Consider the following 16501-nt stretch of genomic DNA (forward strand, 5'->3'; position numbering starts at 1 on the left):
GGAGGCGAGTGCATGCGCCTCGAAGTTCAACGAGGTGGCCTAGAGATGGGACGCTGCCCTGTCCTTCGAGGTGACGATGTAATGCGACACATGAATTCAATCATGGATAATTTTACTGAATCATGGAAATGTTACATAAACTGGGAAAGATCGTCCAGCGATGTAGTACATTCATTGATAATATATTCGAAGGTGCTCAATGTTCCATGGACAAGGTTGTGCCTTGCCATCCATGTCTTCAATCCAGTAAGTTCCGGGTCGGATCTCCTCTCTGATTTTATATGGACCTTCCCAGTTCGGGCCCAGGGAACCGGTGCCAGGTTCCTTTGAGGAGAAGAAGACTTTCCTAAGGAACAGATCGTTGATTCGAAATGACCTCTTCTTTGCCTTTGAGTTGAAGTACTTCGTCATCTTTCTTTGATATGTGTCGAGCTTCAGTTGGACGTCATCTCTCCTTTCCTCAATAAAGTCGAGGTCCCATCTGCGAAGCTCGTCATTTGTTATCTCATTGAAATGCAGACGTCGTAGAGATGAGAGTCCGACTTCGACGGGGCTCATCGCCTCAGTCCCATATGCCATGAGGAAAGGTGTTTCCCCTATTGGGGTCCTCGCAGTGGTTCGGATTACCTAAAGAACCTATGGCAGCTCATCCACGCAAGCCCCTTTTGACACATTAAACTTCCTTTTCAGGACGTGCTTGATTGTCTTGTTCACAGCCTCAACCTGGCCATTTGCTTGTGGGTGGTGAGGCGTGGAGAAGTGCTTCTTGATGCCAAATTCTTCACACAAACTTCTGACCTTGTTGTTGTCGAACTGTCTACCATTATCTGAGACGATCGAATAGGAAATCTCGAATCGGCATATGATATTCTTCCACAAGAACTTGGAAGTGTTGGCTTCTATAATTTTTGCAAGGGATTCAGCTTCGACCCACTTCGTGAAGCAATCAATGGCTACAATTGCGAAGCTCGCACATCCTCTGCCTTTTGGTAAAGGACCTATGAGGTCCACACCCCACTTCGAGAAAGGCCAAGGGCTGGAGACCGCGGTCAAATCTTGCAATGGTTTTCTTTGAATAAGAGACAATCGTTGGCATTTGTTACATTTTCGTACAAACTCGAGGGCGTCCCTTTCCAAGGTAGGCCAGTAGTACCCCTGCCTCAGTATTTTCGGTGCCAAAGATAGACCTCCAGAGTGGTTGTCGCACACACCCTCATGGACTTCTCTTAATATATAGGTAGCCTCTTCTCCTCCGACGCATCGTAAGAGTGGAGAGGAGAAGCTCCTCTTATAGAGTACATCATCAATGAAGAGAAAATGGGCTGACATTCTCCTTAGCTTGTAGGCCTCATGGTTGTTAGTAGGAAGTACCTGGTCCTTGAGGTATGCCACGATGGGCTGCATCTAGGTAGGAATCCCAGCGATCCACATAACATTGGAAGCCTTGGTTGACGGCATGAGGAGGTGCTCTATAGGGACAACTATGAGTAGTTCGGAATCTTTGCTACTTTCAAGTTTGGAGAGTGCATCTGCATGTGCATTTTCGATGTGGGGATCTGGATCAACTCAAACTTTTCAAAGGATAGGATGAAGTTCATCACCATTTTCAAGTAAGAGGCCATTCTTTTGTCCTTGGCTGAGAAGTTACCATCGACCTGGCTAACGACCAGCTGGGAGTCACTACTGATGAGTAGCCTCTTTACTTGCATTTCTCTTGCTAACCTGAGGCCTGCAAGAAGTGCCTCGTATTCTGCTATATTGTTGGTGGCCTTGAACCCGAACCTTACCGTCGAGTTCAGCTTGTGACCTTCCAGGCTGATGAGGACAACTCTGGCACCTGAGCCGGCATCCCCAGCCGACCCATCAATGAATAAGTTCCACGTAGGGGGCTCGGCTTGTTCCATGATTTCATCTACCTTGGGTAAGTTGGCGAATTTTGCCATAAAGTCAGCTAAGGCTTGGCCCTTGATGGATGCCCTAGCCTTGAACATGAGGTCAAATTCACTTAGCTCCACCACCCATTTTAATAATCTTCCTAAGGCATCGGGCTTTGGAGTACCTGCCTTAGGGAAAAGTTTGTCAGCACATGGATGGTGTGGGCTTGAAAGTGGGGTCTCAACTTCTTGGAGGCCGTGATCAAGGCCAAAACAAGCTTCTGCATATCGGGGTAGCGGGTTTCCAGCGATAGGAGTGCTTTACTTGTATAGTAAATAAGGAGTTGGGTGGTCCTCTCTTCTCGGATTAGAACTGCACTAATGGCCTTATTGGAGACGACTAGATACAGTTGTAGAATTTCATCGGGCTTCGATTTGGAGAGGAGGGGGCCTGCCCTAGGGGCCTTTTCAGGCTTTGGAAGGCCTCTTCACATTCCTCATTCCATTGGAACTTCTTCCCAGATTTTAGCACTTTGAAAAATGGGAGGCATTTGTCTGTAGCTTTAGAGATGAAGTGGCTAAGCGAGGCCAATCGTCCAGTCAAGCTTTACACCTCCTTTGGTTTTTGGGGGGACCTCATCTTGCATATGGCCTCTATCTTCTCAAGTTTGGCTTCGATACCGCGTTGGTTAACCATGTATCCTAAGAATTTGTCGAAGGCCACTCCGAAGGCGCACTTGAGGGGGTTGAGCCTCATCCTATATCTTCTCAAGATTTGGAAGGTGCTGTTAAGGTGCGTTATGTAGTCCTCAGCTTCCAAACTCTTTACTAGCATGTCGTCTACGTAGACCTCCATTGTCTTGCCAATGAGGTCCACAAACATTTTGTTGACGAGCCTTTGATATGTTACTTCGACATTTTTCAACCCGAAGGGCATCATCTTGTAGCAGTAAAGGCATCGGTCTGTGATGAAAGATGTGTGTTCCTCATCGGCCGGGTGCATGGGAATCTGGTTGGGGCCAGAGAATACATCCATGAAGCTCAATAACTCGTGCACAGCCGTGGAGTCTACCAGTTGGTCAATCCTTGGAAGTGGAAAGCTGTCCTTTGGGCAAGCTCTGTTGAGGTTAGTGAAATCGATGCACACTCTCCACTTGCCGTTGTGTTTCTTCACTAAAACTAGATTGGAGACCCACCTCGGATAGGTGGCTTCCATGATGAAACCATTTTGGATGAGCTTCTAAACTTCTTTCTTCAGGGCCTCGTACCTCTCAGGATTGAGGGCTCTCATTTTTTATCTATGCAGGGCAACCTTAGGATCAATTTTCAGGTGGTGGCAACTGAACTTGGGGTCTATGTCTACCATGTCCTCATACCTCTAAGCAAAGATATCAAGGTTCCTACTTAGGAAATCCTTGAGCTTTTCTTTCAAAGTGCTGGACAAGCCTTGCCCACCTTCAACAATTTGGATGGGTCTCGGGGGTCCACCGAGAAGCTCTTAAGTTCCTCAACTGGGGATGCTTGAGTTTCGTGTTCAATTATGCGGGGATCAATCTCATCGATGACCAATACTTCCGGATTGGGTGGTGCATCAATCATTTCGACATCTTCCAGTTCGACGGGAACATCACTTGGGACATTAGCCATGACTATGTCGGCGATAATCACATGGACGTCCCGGGGCTCTACCTTTTTGATGGAGCTTAGATAACACTCTTTCGAGCCTCTTTGGTCGCCTCTCACCGTTGCCACCCCATTTTTCGTGGGGAATTTCATGCATAGGTGGTGAATGGAGGTGACTGCTCCCAATTCCTTTAGAGCTAGCCTACCCAATACTCCGTGGTAGGCCGATCGACTGTCGACAACGAGGAATTCCATAAAGTTCATTGTGGTTTGGGGAGACTCTCCCATCTCTACTACGAGTGTGATTTTTTCTCTCGGAGTGATGCTATCTCCGGTAAATTTGTACAAAGGAGTGGTGGTGGATGTTAACTCATGGTCCAGTATCATCTTGTCAAAGGTGGATCTGAATAGGATGTTGACGGAGCTACCATTGTCAACTAACATTCGTTTGAGCCCATTCCGAGCTATAACTGCTCTTACCACAAGTGCATCGCCGTGGGGGTAGTGAACTCCTTCGGCATCTTCCTGGGTGAAAACAATTGGTGGAACTTGATTTTTCCGGGAGCTATTGTCCACAATGTAGATTGTCAGAGGGGGGTGTTTTGCCTCCCGAGCATAATTCATTTTGGCGTTTCGCGCCGCCAACATACGGGCCTCCAAATATGGTATCCACCTCATGGATAGGGGCCTCATCCTGAGCTTACTGATTTCTTCGGTGTCTGTACCCTTCCCTGGGCCTCTCTACATCATGCTCCCTTCATCGCGGAGAAACATCCCTTTGACGAGGTGCTCTTCACGTCCAGGTCTGTTATTGTGCCTAGGTGGGGGCCTATTCGCCTGGGGAGATTCATTTCTATCCCTAGGGGGTTCCTGCCGGGAGCGATGAGCATAGTTTCGACAATCTGCTGTGTCGTGTCCATAGGACCGGTGGTATACACAGTATCCAGGTAGGTTCTGATTTGACCTATTTCTAGGTCCCGAACCCCTGCCTCGGCCTCTCTCCCTACGGGATCCTTGCAGAGTTCCCATCTACTAGAAGTTAATGACTGGGTTGATATCCTCATATGCCAATGTAGGAACGACATTAAGAGTGGTGGTGGTAAGTGCTTGGCCAGAACTCTCATTATCAGCTTGGTTCATTTGGTAGTCCATTAAGTGGGAGGTCGGCCCTCTAGCACACTACCTTTGAGGAGGTGGGAGACATCTATTTGCCCTGTTCCTACGCTCAATCAATTCTTCATTGAAGATCTCCCATCTCATCATCTCTAGTAGGGCATCATAGGTGGTGGGGTCTTGATTTTGCATGTCACCCCAGAACAGGGTGTTCATGTTCAGACCTCTTCTCAATGTAGATAACGCCTCACGGTCGGTGACTTGCACACAATATGTCATCTCATTGGTGAAACGTGATAGGAAGCTCTTTAGGGACTCTCCATGTGCCTGTCTCATGTCTTGGAGACGTTGGATGGGGGCCTCTCCCTTTTTGCTTACAGCGAACCTCTTCAAGAAAGTCGTCTTGAATTCGGGCCAATTTCTTATGCTCCCATGTGGTAACCTACTATACTAAATTTCAGCTACTCTGCTAAGTGTTAAGTGGAAAGCTCTACATTTCACAGCTGGGGTGGCACCCTTAGGCTCATGTAAGTTTTGTAAACATTCAGGTGCTTCTATGGGTCGCCTCTTCTGTCATACTTTGATATCTTTGGCAAAACATAGTGGTTCGGGACCTGGGCGCTCCTTAGTTCCCTTGGGAATGGCAGGTTTTCATCATCATCGTCCAAGTCATAGGACCTCTGTTGCTCATCTGAATCATTTTCATCGGCCTCATACCTTGGTTGTTGGTGAGAGGTTCCGGGACGGTTCCTAGCCTCTTCCTCCATCCTTTGGCGCCTATTTCTAGGCGGGGCAGCACCGGGGGCATTTTCGTGCCTTTCTTCCGGCTGTTGAGGCATTGGAGGTGGAGGCGATGACCTTATCCAAGGCTCGTGATGTTGTTATTGTCTGAGCCTCGGTTCAGCGGGGCTAATTCTGTCAAATACACTGCCTGACCTCCTATGTCTTTGCTCTTGCTCATACGGAGGTGGGAAGTTATCATGGTTCAAAGGGACCTCGGTGGGTCGGCTAGAAGCATAGTTGGAGGAAACATCAACCTTCACCTTCCTTTCAAATGGGCTTTTACCTCGGCTATAGTCCGACGAGGTAGCCCTACGACTTTGAACTTCATCTTCTTGCTGGTAGTGCCCTTGAGCGTATGAAGGAATAGGGAAGCCTCCCTGACCCTGCATTTGGGTGATGAGTTCCCTCATAGCCATGTTTTGGCTAGCAATGTCCCTCATATTAGCTACCATGGCGACCATTTCAACTGACGTCGGGCCGTCCCACGCATTCCACCTCTTCTATGGTTGTGGTGGAGTCTATGCCGAGCTGCTGGGACAGCTGCTGGAGGGGGCACATCAGCATTTTCTCTTACCCTCATGGGGGGTGTATCTTCGTTTGAGCTCATTTTATTTGCGTCTTACCCTTCAGATTTTTGCTAAGTCGGGGGGCTGCCTTTTGTTCTTTTTCAAGAACAAATCCTTTTTCAAGGGGGATGCCCAAATGCTCCTCTTTAATAAGCTTTTACCACAAGGTTGTTCGTGGTTATGGTATGGCTTCCCATAGACGACACCAATCTGTTGACCCCAATAAATGTTGCTAACAGATACTAGACCCACCCGCGCACACCTAAGCAAAAGTCCAACACACAAAGACATGTGGACGGTCTAAAACGGACAGATCAAGGGTGTGGGAGTAGCTCAACGACGCGGGACGAGAACGTTCGGGATTCGACGAGATTATCGTAGACCGATTGTACAATAATTACCAATCAATGTTTGTGAATGTGTATCTAAATATGTATGAACTCGTTTGTGTTGCAAGATAATAAGAAAGAGAGAGTTGAGTAAAGTATGATTTCTTGTATTGATTCTTGCATTAACCTTTGTATGGGGTATATAGGGGAGTATTTATAGTGTCACAAGTTAGATCGTGACCTTTGGTTCGGGGTACACGTGGCCTCATCAGGTTAATTTACATGTCAAATTGTAGGCATCAGCCGCACCTAGTCTGCTATACATTTATTGATTGGCAGAGTTGCCTCTACTAGTGACAAGACTTAGCATTTACACTCATGACAAACGTCCTATCAATCATTCTAGTAAGATCTTTGTGCAGAGAATCTCTTGGGAGATGTGTTTATGGAAGATGCTGCTTTGTGATTCGGAGGCTTCTACCTCGGCTACAGAGCTTAGGCCAACAGGGCCTCGTTCACCTTCAAAGGGCCTCGGCATATGGGCTTCGAAAGCTCCTCAAGAGGCAATGATAGATGGGCCTCGGTATATATGGGCTAAGGCTTCTGTGGGCCTCGATTTGTGGGCCTCCGCTATGCAAATCACCTCGGCTTGAGTGTCACGTGGTTCGACATGAGTTGACTGTGAGCCCCGGTGGGTTGCCCAAGTGAGCAAACACGTAACAATAATAATAATAATTATTATTATTATTATTATTATTATTATTATTATTATTGTTATTATTATTATTATTATTATTATTATTATTATTATTATTATTATTATTATTCCCTATTTATATTTAAGGGGGATCTTGTGAAGTATTCTTGGTATTGGAGCATCAAGTTCCTTGGCTGGTAGCTTAAATATCGAGGGTTAAGTTCGAATATGGAAGACAATTAATTAGGACCAATGTTGCCATTGGATGAAGCTGCATGCACCTATCTAGCTAACTTCCTACCACCCACTGTCAAAGTTGGAATTGCATCTTCCTAACTGACACAGATATCCCTTTATATTAGCTGGATTCATTGTCACAATTCTTTTTAGGTCGGTAATTCACTAGAATCGTATATATTCTCAAGTAATGCTTTTCTGTTTTATCAGATCACGACCTCTTAATCCATGGCCTGATATCTGTCAATTACCTTTGTGTTTATAACTTTTAATTTCTTATTGGCTCATCACACTTTTTATTTGTTTTCAAAAATCACATGCATGCTTGATTTTTCTGAATATTACATATTTCCTCCGTCAGCTTGCTGTGTTCTAGAAAGCTTTTATATGCGCGTGCACTTGATGCGGTAAAGCTTCTCTCCCTCTCTCTCTCCCTCTCCCTATATATATATATATATGTATGTATGTATGTATGTATGTATGTGTGTGTGTGTGTGTGTGTGTATACACACACAAGAACAATAGGCTGATTATCATATCGATCACATCGAGCTTCGTTCAATTATATGTCTACTAGCTAGTACTCATTCTAATTTTCTGAGATTTTGTGTGACATCAATCAAAATGGTTCATAATAACAGTCCACACTATTAAGGAGATCCTTCAACCATAAATAAGGAACATTGTCATCTTCTTCTTCCACTTTATAGTTTCTTTCTTGAATAGCAAAAAACCATATAAGATTTTCTTGATTTTATGGTCACTAAATACGTAAGGATTAAAAGCTGATGTATATCAAGAAAGCACGCTCCAGTATTCTGATACCCTATTTTTGTTTTTTTAACAGGATAAATATGGGCAGAATTTTTCAATTTCAGCCAAAGCTCTAAACATAGTTTGGGGAAGAGACAGTCGCTACTGGAAAATACCGGACAAATCGTGAGTTTCCAGCTCTTCCATTTTCAGATTATTTACCTTAAAGCTAATATCATACAATTTACTGTCGTTCTAATCTGGAAAAAAAATTCTACTGCACAAGGGTATGCCTGTGGAACTGTTGCAAGTATCCTGGGTTGAGGTGAGTGCTTCTGTTGATGGGAGGAATTCTCAAAAGAACTACGAAGTAGGCTTCAGCGCGTTGTTAAAGGCCGATGCATTTGGTTGAAACAAGTATCCTGTCTATTTATGATGAAGAGAGGGAAGGAAGGTGAATTTACTTCGAGAAAAGTCTTTTTGAACTCTACTAATGCTAATGAAAAACAAAGATTTGACACATCAGGGAAGTTGATGAAGTCAGATTCAACTGATCCAAAAAATTATTTTGGTTTATATGAAGTATGGAGTGGGAAGTGGAAAGGGGCCTGCAAATTCACCATGCATTTGTCAGAGAAGCATAGAGCAAATGAAATTTCTCAAGGACCAATTAATTATTCTTCCATATTGTCCCATTTAAGGGCAAATAATAATAATAATAATAATAATAATAATAATAATAATAATAATAATAATAGCATGAAAGAATTCATCTTCAGGTTAAGATACATAATCAATGATTTGGGAGTTGTTGTTTGACAGTTTGAATAATTAGCCAGATTTGTTGCCCCTTTATTCTTAATAATACGAAAAGAGATTATTGGAACTGGTGGTTTTAATTACTTTTTGCTATAAAATTATTGTTATTTTATTATTCTTACGAGGCTTTTCGTTAATTCTTTCTTAAGCTGATTAAGTTGCGTGTATTTAAGGTTGCCATTCGAATATAATTGCTTTTTGCTCTTCCTACAAAGACTTCATCTGGAATCCAGTTCTTTCTCTATGTTGTCGCTGGCCATGGTTTACTCGAGGGGCGGACCCACTTGAGGCTGAGTGGGGTGCCCCCACTTGATTTTCAAAATTTTGATTTTTCTTGAGGTTTTTTTGAGTTTTTCAGGTTTTTTCTTATGATTTTTTGGTCTTGCCCCTTAATTTTTTTGATTTCGCCTCCATTGAATTTTCATCCCGTGTCCACCCCTAATTTACTTGGGCATGCAAAGCTAGAATAAACTCATTTTAAGATGGATAAAAGGGCTTTTGGTAACACGAAAATACAAAAATCCTTATGCAGCCAGTTGAAAAACATTGCTGGTCTTGATAATCTATTGGTTTCTGTAGAGCAGCTAGATATAACTGTATTGGAAATTCGGCTTTATAGCTTTCCCCTTTGAAAAGAAAAGTAACAACATTTGAAAGCTTACTTTAATTCTCATTCCATGGGGTGCTGCAATAAACAAAAGAAAAGCATAATTCTTCTTCTTGGAACCTCCCTATCAATTCTAATTTTGATACTTCACAGCACATGGAAGGACAAATGAAGGGCCATATAAGCATGGGCGGATCCAAGGACGGGCTGGGGTCCAGCCCGTCCTTCAGCCCAAATGCCCATTAAAAAAAAATTTAAGTAAAATATTTTTTTTTATACGTATTAACCCGTGTTGAATTTTTTCCTGGTCCGCCATTGCGTATAAGTTTATGAATGCCAATGGTGAATAGTGGATCGAATGCGATATGGCATCAGACACCAAAGGTAGGATTAGGAAGAGGCTTTCTGGTCTTAATCATCACGTTGAGTTGAGGTTCATTATGCAGATCGCCCCGTGCTGAACAATGCATTTCGTGGTAGAGCTAAATTTTTCAACGCTAGAAAAGCTCAAATCTGTAAACAGAAACTCGACAAGTTGTAGGGTCATTAAAGAAATCATTGAATGTGGAAGCCAAAGCACACTAAACTTCGATTCGAATGCAATAGTGCAATGCGGTGAAACCAAAATTACTCAGCCGCAAAAGTTAGAATTTTTTTCTTATAAAGAGGCGTCAACAGTATAAGATGTTAGCATCAAGAATGCATGCTCAATACAGATGTCTTTCTTCGTCAGCAGTGCACGGATCAATCGATTATGAAACAGGGAATTGACCATTATTCCCACAACTTTCTGTACAAACGTGGACCGTTCTGCACTGGCATAACTTTTTGACAATATAGTTCAGGGCGTAACGCTGATGCCAAAGGAAATCAGGTTACCCCCCTGCCTCATAACTGTAGAAACAGTTTGAAATATTATGTTTCACCAATACACATCCTCAATAAAAAGAAGTTATATGATCGTCTGTAACCTGGTGCATTCTTGAACTGAAAGGATGTGGAAAACATGCTGCATTTCTTCAGGGTGCTGCGGCTAATTCCATTTTATAAATTGACATAAAAGAATCTAATGTGTTCTTCAATAACATAACTCGTCCCAATGGAAAAGAGATCCTACAGGTTTTTATGATACATCAAAATCATGTCTTAGCCAGCACTGACACCATTCCTATCATTACTATAGATCAATGGTAACAGCCTTGGGTACTTATTATTCTTACAGAGACTTTCTCCTGCACGCAGGAGTACAGGGTTCAATGGGAACTCAAAACAGCTTCAAATTGTTTGCGAATCTCTCAATTACTCGGGCAGAAGAAAACTATTGGACTCAGTAGTTACAAACTTAATTTCATAATCATAGGAATCTCTCTCAGAGTTGTGTGTGGTAATTTTCTGGCTTATACCACAATGAGAAATCAATTCCTTTCTTCTTCAATTTCTCTGTTGCTGGACCAATTCTCTCGAGAAGCTGCATAATAATTCCATATTGGTAAAATGTGCACCAACAATCTGGTTTGGAAAAGCAAGAAGTACAAGCTAAAAGGAGTTTATTAGACAATTTTATTTTCTTAAGGGATCATCTTAGTTTGCTAAGGAGATGTAGCACAAAAATTGATTTGGGACTCAAAATTAAAGTATAAAAATGATGAACATTCATATATAATTGAGATACATTATTATCTTTTCCTTCTATTCACAGGAAAGGAGGAGAACAAAAAGGGAAAACAGAGATGCCCTTGTAGACGTGGAAAATAATATGTACAGGAGTGTTCAAATAAAATTATAAGTAACTTTTTAAGAGGAATAGTGTTGGGCCCATGAAATGTGTTCTTAATAAATGGGTAGTAGTTGTGAATGTCTAGTAAAAACTAATGGCTGGCTCTACTAAACAGAAAAAGTAACTTTACAGTAATTTTTAATTTTACGAAAAAGTAGCTTTATAGTAATTTTTAGTTTTACACGATCAAGTAATAATCCTATTTATAACAGCAGAAGCTAGACAGTAACATGAGCACAGAAATAAAGTCAGCAGATCAAATTAAAGAAGAAACTAACCTTGGCATGAAGCACACCATTGGATACCAAGACAGATCTATCAAATACACTAAATTTTGCCCCATCCATACAAGAAACTGTTCCCCCAGCCTCTTCAACTATCTGCTCCAAAGCGTGAGATTAGATAAATCAATTACTGCAAAAGAATAGTCCTTGAACATAATTTCATAAATAGGATGTAAGAGAAGCTAATAAAATCTCTAACGTGCTTATCTTTATCTTCAGTAGTGTAGGAATTACTTCAATTAAGCAGAAACTAAGCAAAGAGTAAACAAAAGCATTGCTCTAGATGCATTCCTTTATAATTTGAGACATTTTTTACATTATGCAAGGGATAAGCTGATAAGCCACCCAGAGGCGTCACAAGAAAGGAGCTGACTAGGAATTGTTATGTTTTAATTAATTGAATCTATTGAGTCAGTTGGGGAAGGAGTTAGTTATGCACGTGTCATGTTGGTTAGAAAAGAATAAAGAGGCAGAAACAGAAAATAGAAAGGCATTCACGGGGTGGGAAAATCTGTGAATCATTGAGGAGAGGGGCAGCTCTCTAAACCTGTCATTTTCACTATCAATTGCTGTAACCATTCCTTTAATTTCTTAGTTGATGAAATACATATCCATCTCTTTCACTACTTGGCATTTCCTCTTTAAACTCTGTACTTTGATTTACTTCTTACTGTTGTGTTGAGGATAGGACCAGATTATTTTGGAGCAGGCTCTATCATTTGGTATCAGGCCGTCAAATTCTGGGCGGGCGATGCCGGTAAATCGCCGGTAACGAGAATGGACACTAGAATTGAAACACTCAAAGCTTCTATAGCCCAGATCCCGACATTGGTGCATCAGTGTTGCATTTGCAAGGAAACGTGGAACATCTGAATGCGAAATTAGGGATGGAACTGGGGAAGATGAATGAAAAAATAGAAGTGAGTTTGGCGATGGGTCGGAGGGAGCTGAATGATGGTCTACAGACAATAGCGAAGATGATAAAATCTTTGCCATTGGATTCGCAGCCCTCGGTCGAAGAAGGGAGTGAGATGAAATCCTCAGCAACCAGCGATGAACTAACTGAGTCGGAGACCATGGGCCTGGAGAAGAAAAATTGGGAAAGTGGGGAGAATCACTACTGTAAGTTGGAACTGCCCTGTTCAATGGGATCCAGATTCGTGGATTTTTAGAACCGAAAGGTATTTCAATATGAACAAGCTGAATGATGCCGAGCGAGCCTTGGCCGCTGGCATATGTATGGAGGGTAGTGCTCTCTCATGGTTTCAATGGGAGGATGGGAGACGACCTATGCGAAACTGGATGGATCTGAAACAACATTTGTTGGAGAGGTTCAGGGACACTCAATATGGCACTCTGCATCAACGATTTTTGGCCATCAAAAAAATGGGACTGTAGCAGAATTTAGAGAAAATTTTGAAATTATGGCTGCACCGCTCAAGAATTTGAATGAGGAGACCTTAAAAGGGGTGTTCATAAACGGGTTGGAGGAAGAGTTACAAGCAGAAGTGTTGATGGCAAATCCGAAAGAGCTGTCCCAAATCATGGATGTGGTGCAAAGGGTCGAGGACAGAAATCTGCGAGTCAGCAGGGCTTGGGAGAAAGAGCGCCTACGCTACAAAAGCTCGTCCTACGCTCCTCCTGCTAGGACTGAAAATAGAACTATCCCATGGAATCCTCCTCGAGGGAATGTCCCGGTGGAGAAGTCAAGAACAATCTCCACGGATGTAACTTCCGGATTTAAGAAACTAATGTAGGCAGAATTGCAGGCAAAAAAGGATAAGGGGTTGTGTTTTAGATGTGATGACAAATACACCATCGGGCATAGGTGTCGTAACAAAGAATTGCATGTGCTGCTGGTTGCTGATGACATTGAAGGGGGTGATGGGGAGGAAGAAATGAAAGAGGAGAAAGTAAGGAGAACAGAATTTGAGGAGGTCGAGCTGTCCATGAACTCTGTTGTCAGTTTGACATCCCCTAAAACCATGAAGATGAAGGGTACAATTAATGGACAGGAAGTGGTGGTGCTTATTGATTTCGGAGCGACCCATAATTTCATTTCCTCATAATTGGTTCGAAAATTGAAAATAGCTGTCACCGAAACTAACGGTTACGAAGTGCATTTGGGATCCGGGATGGCAGTAAAGGGAAGAGGAATATGCAAGGGAGTGGTGCTTTATATGCAAACTGTGGTAGTCATCGAGAAGTATTTACCATTAGATTTGAGAAATTCGGACAATGGCTGAGTACATTGGGCACCATTCAAGTGAATTGGAAGCTACTCGTGATGAAAATATCTATGGGGGATAGAACGGTTACTTTGAAAGGGGAAGAAGGGTCAAGTCCTTGGTATCCTTGAAATCGATGTTAAAAACCATACAGAAGGAAGGCGAGCGTCTGATGGTAGAACTCTGTTCCGTTCAGGTAGAAGAGCCAAAGCAAGTATGTAATATACCAGAACCTATTTAGAAAATTCTGGCAACTTATAGTTCGGTATTTGAGATGCCGGGTGGATTACCTCCTCCACAAGGTCATGAACATGCTATCACATTGAAGCCAGGGACTGAACGTATTAATGTTAGACCATACCGCTATCCTCATGCGCAGAAGGCTGAAATTGAGCAATTGGTGGCTGACATGTTAGAAGCGGGGATAGTCCAATCCAACATCAGCCCATCTTCAAGTCCAGTACTATTGATGAAGAAAAAAGATGGGGGATGGAGGTTTTGTGTGGATTACAAAGCCTTGAACTGAGCTACAGTACCTGATCGTTTTCCTATACCGGCCATTGATGAGTTATTGGATGAATTACAGGGTGCCACTATCTTCTCCAAGCTGGACCTAGAGTCAGGGTATCACCAGATTCACCTGAGGGCGGGGGATGAACACAAAACAGCATTCCGAATGCATGAAGGGCATCATGAATTTTTAGTAATGCCTTTTGGGCTTACTAATGCCCCTGCCATTTTTTAGTCATTGATGAATCGGGTTTTCAAGAGCTTGTTGCAAAGGTGCGTGTTGGTTTTCTTTGATGATATTTTGGTATACAGCCGTTCGTTGAAGGAGCATTGTGTGCATTTAGAAGGTGTGTTAAGGCTCCTACAAGAGCAAAAATTATATGTAAACCGAAAAAAGTGCTAGTTTAGGTGTGCTACTTTAGAGTATTTGGGGCATGTAATCAGTGCCAGGGGGGTAACAGCGGATTCAAAAAAAATAGATGCGATGCAATCTTGGCCTGTCCCTCAAAAAATCAAGGAGTTATGAGGCTTCTTGGGATTGACTGGGTATTACCGAAGGTTCATAGAAGATTATGGAAAGATGGCTGAACCATTGACCAGATAATTGAAGAAAGAGAGCTTCAACTGGGATCACGACGCTGAATTGGAATTTTATGCATTGAGGGAGGCCATGACCAAAGTTCCGATGTTAGCATTGCCTGACTTCACCTTGCCATTTGTGGCAGAAACTGATGCATTTGGAGTGGGCTTAGGGGCTGTACTATCCCAGCAACAAAGGCCCATATCTTACTTTAGTCAAGCCTTGTTTTCCAGGGCGAGGCTCAAGTCGATTTATGAAAGGTAACTTATGGCTATAGTTCTATCTGTTCAGAAATGGAGACACTATTTACTTGGGAGACAGTTTATCGTTCGCACGGATCAAATAAGTTTGAAGTTTTTGCTGAAATGGCTGGTGTGTGTGGAACATCAAAAGTGGGTTACTAAGTTACTCGGCTATGACTTTGAGATTCAATATAGACCGAGCCTTGAGAACGAGGGCACGAATGCCTTGTGTCACCTTCAGTGGCAGTGAAGTTAGCAGTCATGTCTGTATCAAAGGTAATGGACCTGGGGGAGTTGCGAGCACAGATAGAGAAGGATGAGAAGTTAGCCGGCACCAGGGAGGCCTTACTCAAGGACCCCTTATCCAATCCTCCAGAAGATTGGAGCAGACGCTTACAAGCCCCAATTGCCGGACACGCCCAACATTCATCCGGTGTTTCATGTCTCCCAGTTATGTAAAGCAGTTGGTCTCACAACGCCCATTCAGCCCCTCCCACCTCTTCTCAGTTTAGACTTGGAATGGACTGTGCAACCAGCTTGTGTTCTGGGTATCAGGCCTAGTAGTGATCCAGTAGATAAAAGGACCAGAAGTACTTGTTCAGTGGCAGAATCTTCCCTCGTTCGAAGCTTCTTGGGAGCCGTTTGAATTGATCAACACTTAGTTTCCTGAATTCCACCTTGGGGACAAGGTGCTTGCATTGGTGGGGGGGTATTGATAAGCCACCCATACGTTTCACGTATGAGAGGCATCACAAGAAATGAGCTGACTAGGAATTGTTATTTTTTAATTAATTGAATCTATTGAGTCAGTTGGGGAGGGAGGGAGTTATGCACGTGTCATGTTGGTTAGAAAAGAATAAAGAGGCAGAAACAAAAAATAGAAAGGCATTCACGGGGTGGGAAAATCTGTGAATCACTGAGGAGAGGGGCAGCTCTCTAAACCTGCCATTTTCACTATAAATTGCTGTAATAATTTCTTTAATTTCTTAGTTGATGAAATACATATCCATTTCTTTCACTACGAGGCATTTCCTCTTTAAACTCTCTACCTTGATTTACTTCTTGCTATTGTGTTGAGGATAGGACCAGATTATTTTGGAGCAGGTTCTATCATAAGCTCAGAAAGAATACTGCCACTTATAAAGTACACTTCTCATGATAAAATAATACAACCATGTTAAAGCACAACCTGTTGAAATTCAGAGAGGAAACCCAAGAAACTGACAAGGGGCGCCTGTCACTGACACAAATGATCTATCATTGAGTGAGCTAGCTTCATGACAAGTTGGAGAGAAGCAATTAAAATAAGCCCCATCTTTTAAAATTATATAAATCAAGCCTCTTTTTGTCATAATCTATTATCCCTATGCGTTCATCTCTTTCCTCACCTCCACCTTGTATCACATTTTCCACTTCCACTTCCACCTCCACGGTCACTGTCCTTACCTAGACCCCTGCCTGCCCCCCCCCCCCCCCCCC

General features: G+C 42.8%; 2 protein-coding genes and 1 long non-coding RNA gene across 5 annotated transcripts in view; 1 reads left to right on the forward strand and 2 right to left on the reverse strand.

The window, feature by feature from the left end:
- Positions 1-636: 636 nt before the first annotated feature.
- LOC111374967 lies at positions 637-2571 on the reverse strand. Its single transcript, XM_022997729.1, has 5 exons — positions 2510-2571; positions 2060-2360; positions 1704-1964; positions 1509-1655; positions 637-1155 (listed from the first exon to the last, which is right to left on the reverse strand). Exons 1-5 carry the CDS (start codon positions 2569-2571, stop codon positions 637-639), a joined length of 1290 nt encoding a protein of 429 aa, XP_022853497.1.
- Positions 2572-7713: 5142 nt separating this feature from the next.
- LOC111374980 lies at positions 7714-8913 on the forward strand. The gene is made up of 2 exons (XR_002699231.1): positions 7714-8161; positions 8262-8913. It is a non-coding gene; the product is annotated as an uncharacterized LOC111374980 (long non-coding RNA).
- Positions 8914-10429: 1516 nt separating this feature from the next.
- The window catches only part of LOC111374982 (phosphatase IMPL1, chloroplastic), a 22514-nt gene continuing 16442 nt past the window's right edge, over positions 10430-16501 (reverse strand). For 2 of the 3 annotated variants that reach the window (XM_022997743.1, XM_022997746.1), the window contains exons 9-10: positions 11457-11558; positions 10430-10869 (exon numbers count right to left, since the gene is read on the reverse strand). In XM_022997743.1, the coding sequence (XP_022853511.1) occupies positions 10771-10869; positions 11457-11558 (201 nt within the window). In that variant the 3' untranslated portion in view covers positions 10430-10770. Of the gene's footprint in view, positions 10911-11456; positions 11559-16501 lie in introns of all 3 variants that reach the window. The other variant, XM_022997744.1, reaches the window with a different exon arrangement.

This window comes from Olea europaea, unplaced genomic scaffold (genome assembly GCF_002742605.1).
Source record: "Olea europaea var. sylvestris unplaced genomic scaffold, O_europaea_v1 scaffold132, whole genome shotgun sequence".
Classification (NCBI taxonomy): domain Eukaryota; kingdom Viridiplantae; phylum Streptophyta; class Magnoliopsida; order Lamiales; family Oleaceae; genus Olea; species Olea europaea.

Bases quoted from the DNA above. Each gene is read 5' to 3' on its own strand.
- LOC111374967 (XM_022997729.1), bottom strand. From the start codon at position 2,571: ATGGTTAACCAACGCGGTATCGAAGCCAAACTTGAGAAGATAGAGGCC. The intron at 2,361-2,509 runs GTCCCCCCAAAA...AGGAATGTGAAG, and splicing joins GAGGCCATATGCAAGATGAG to AGGCCTTCCAAAGCCTGAAA. The intron at 1,656-1,703 runs GTAAAGAGGCTA...GTCGTTAGCCAG, and splicing joins GGTTAGCAAGAGAAATGCAA to GTCGATGGTAACTTCTCAGC.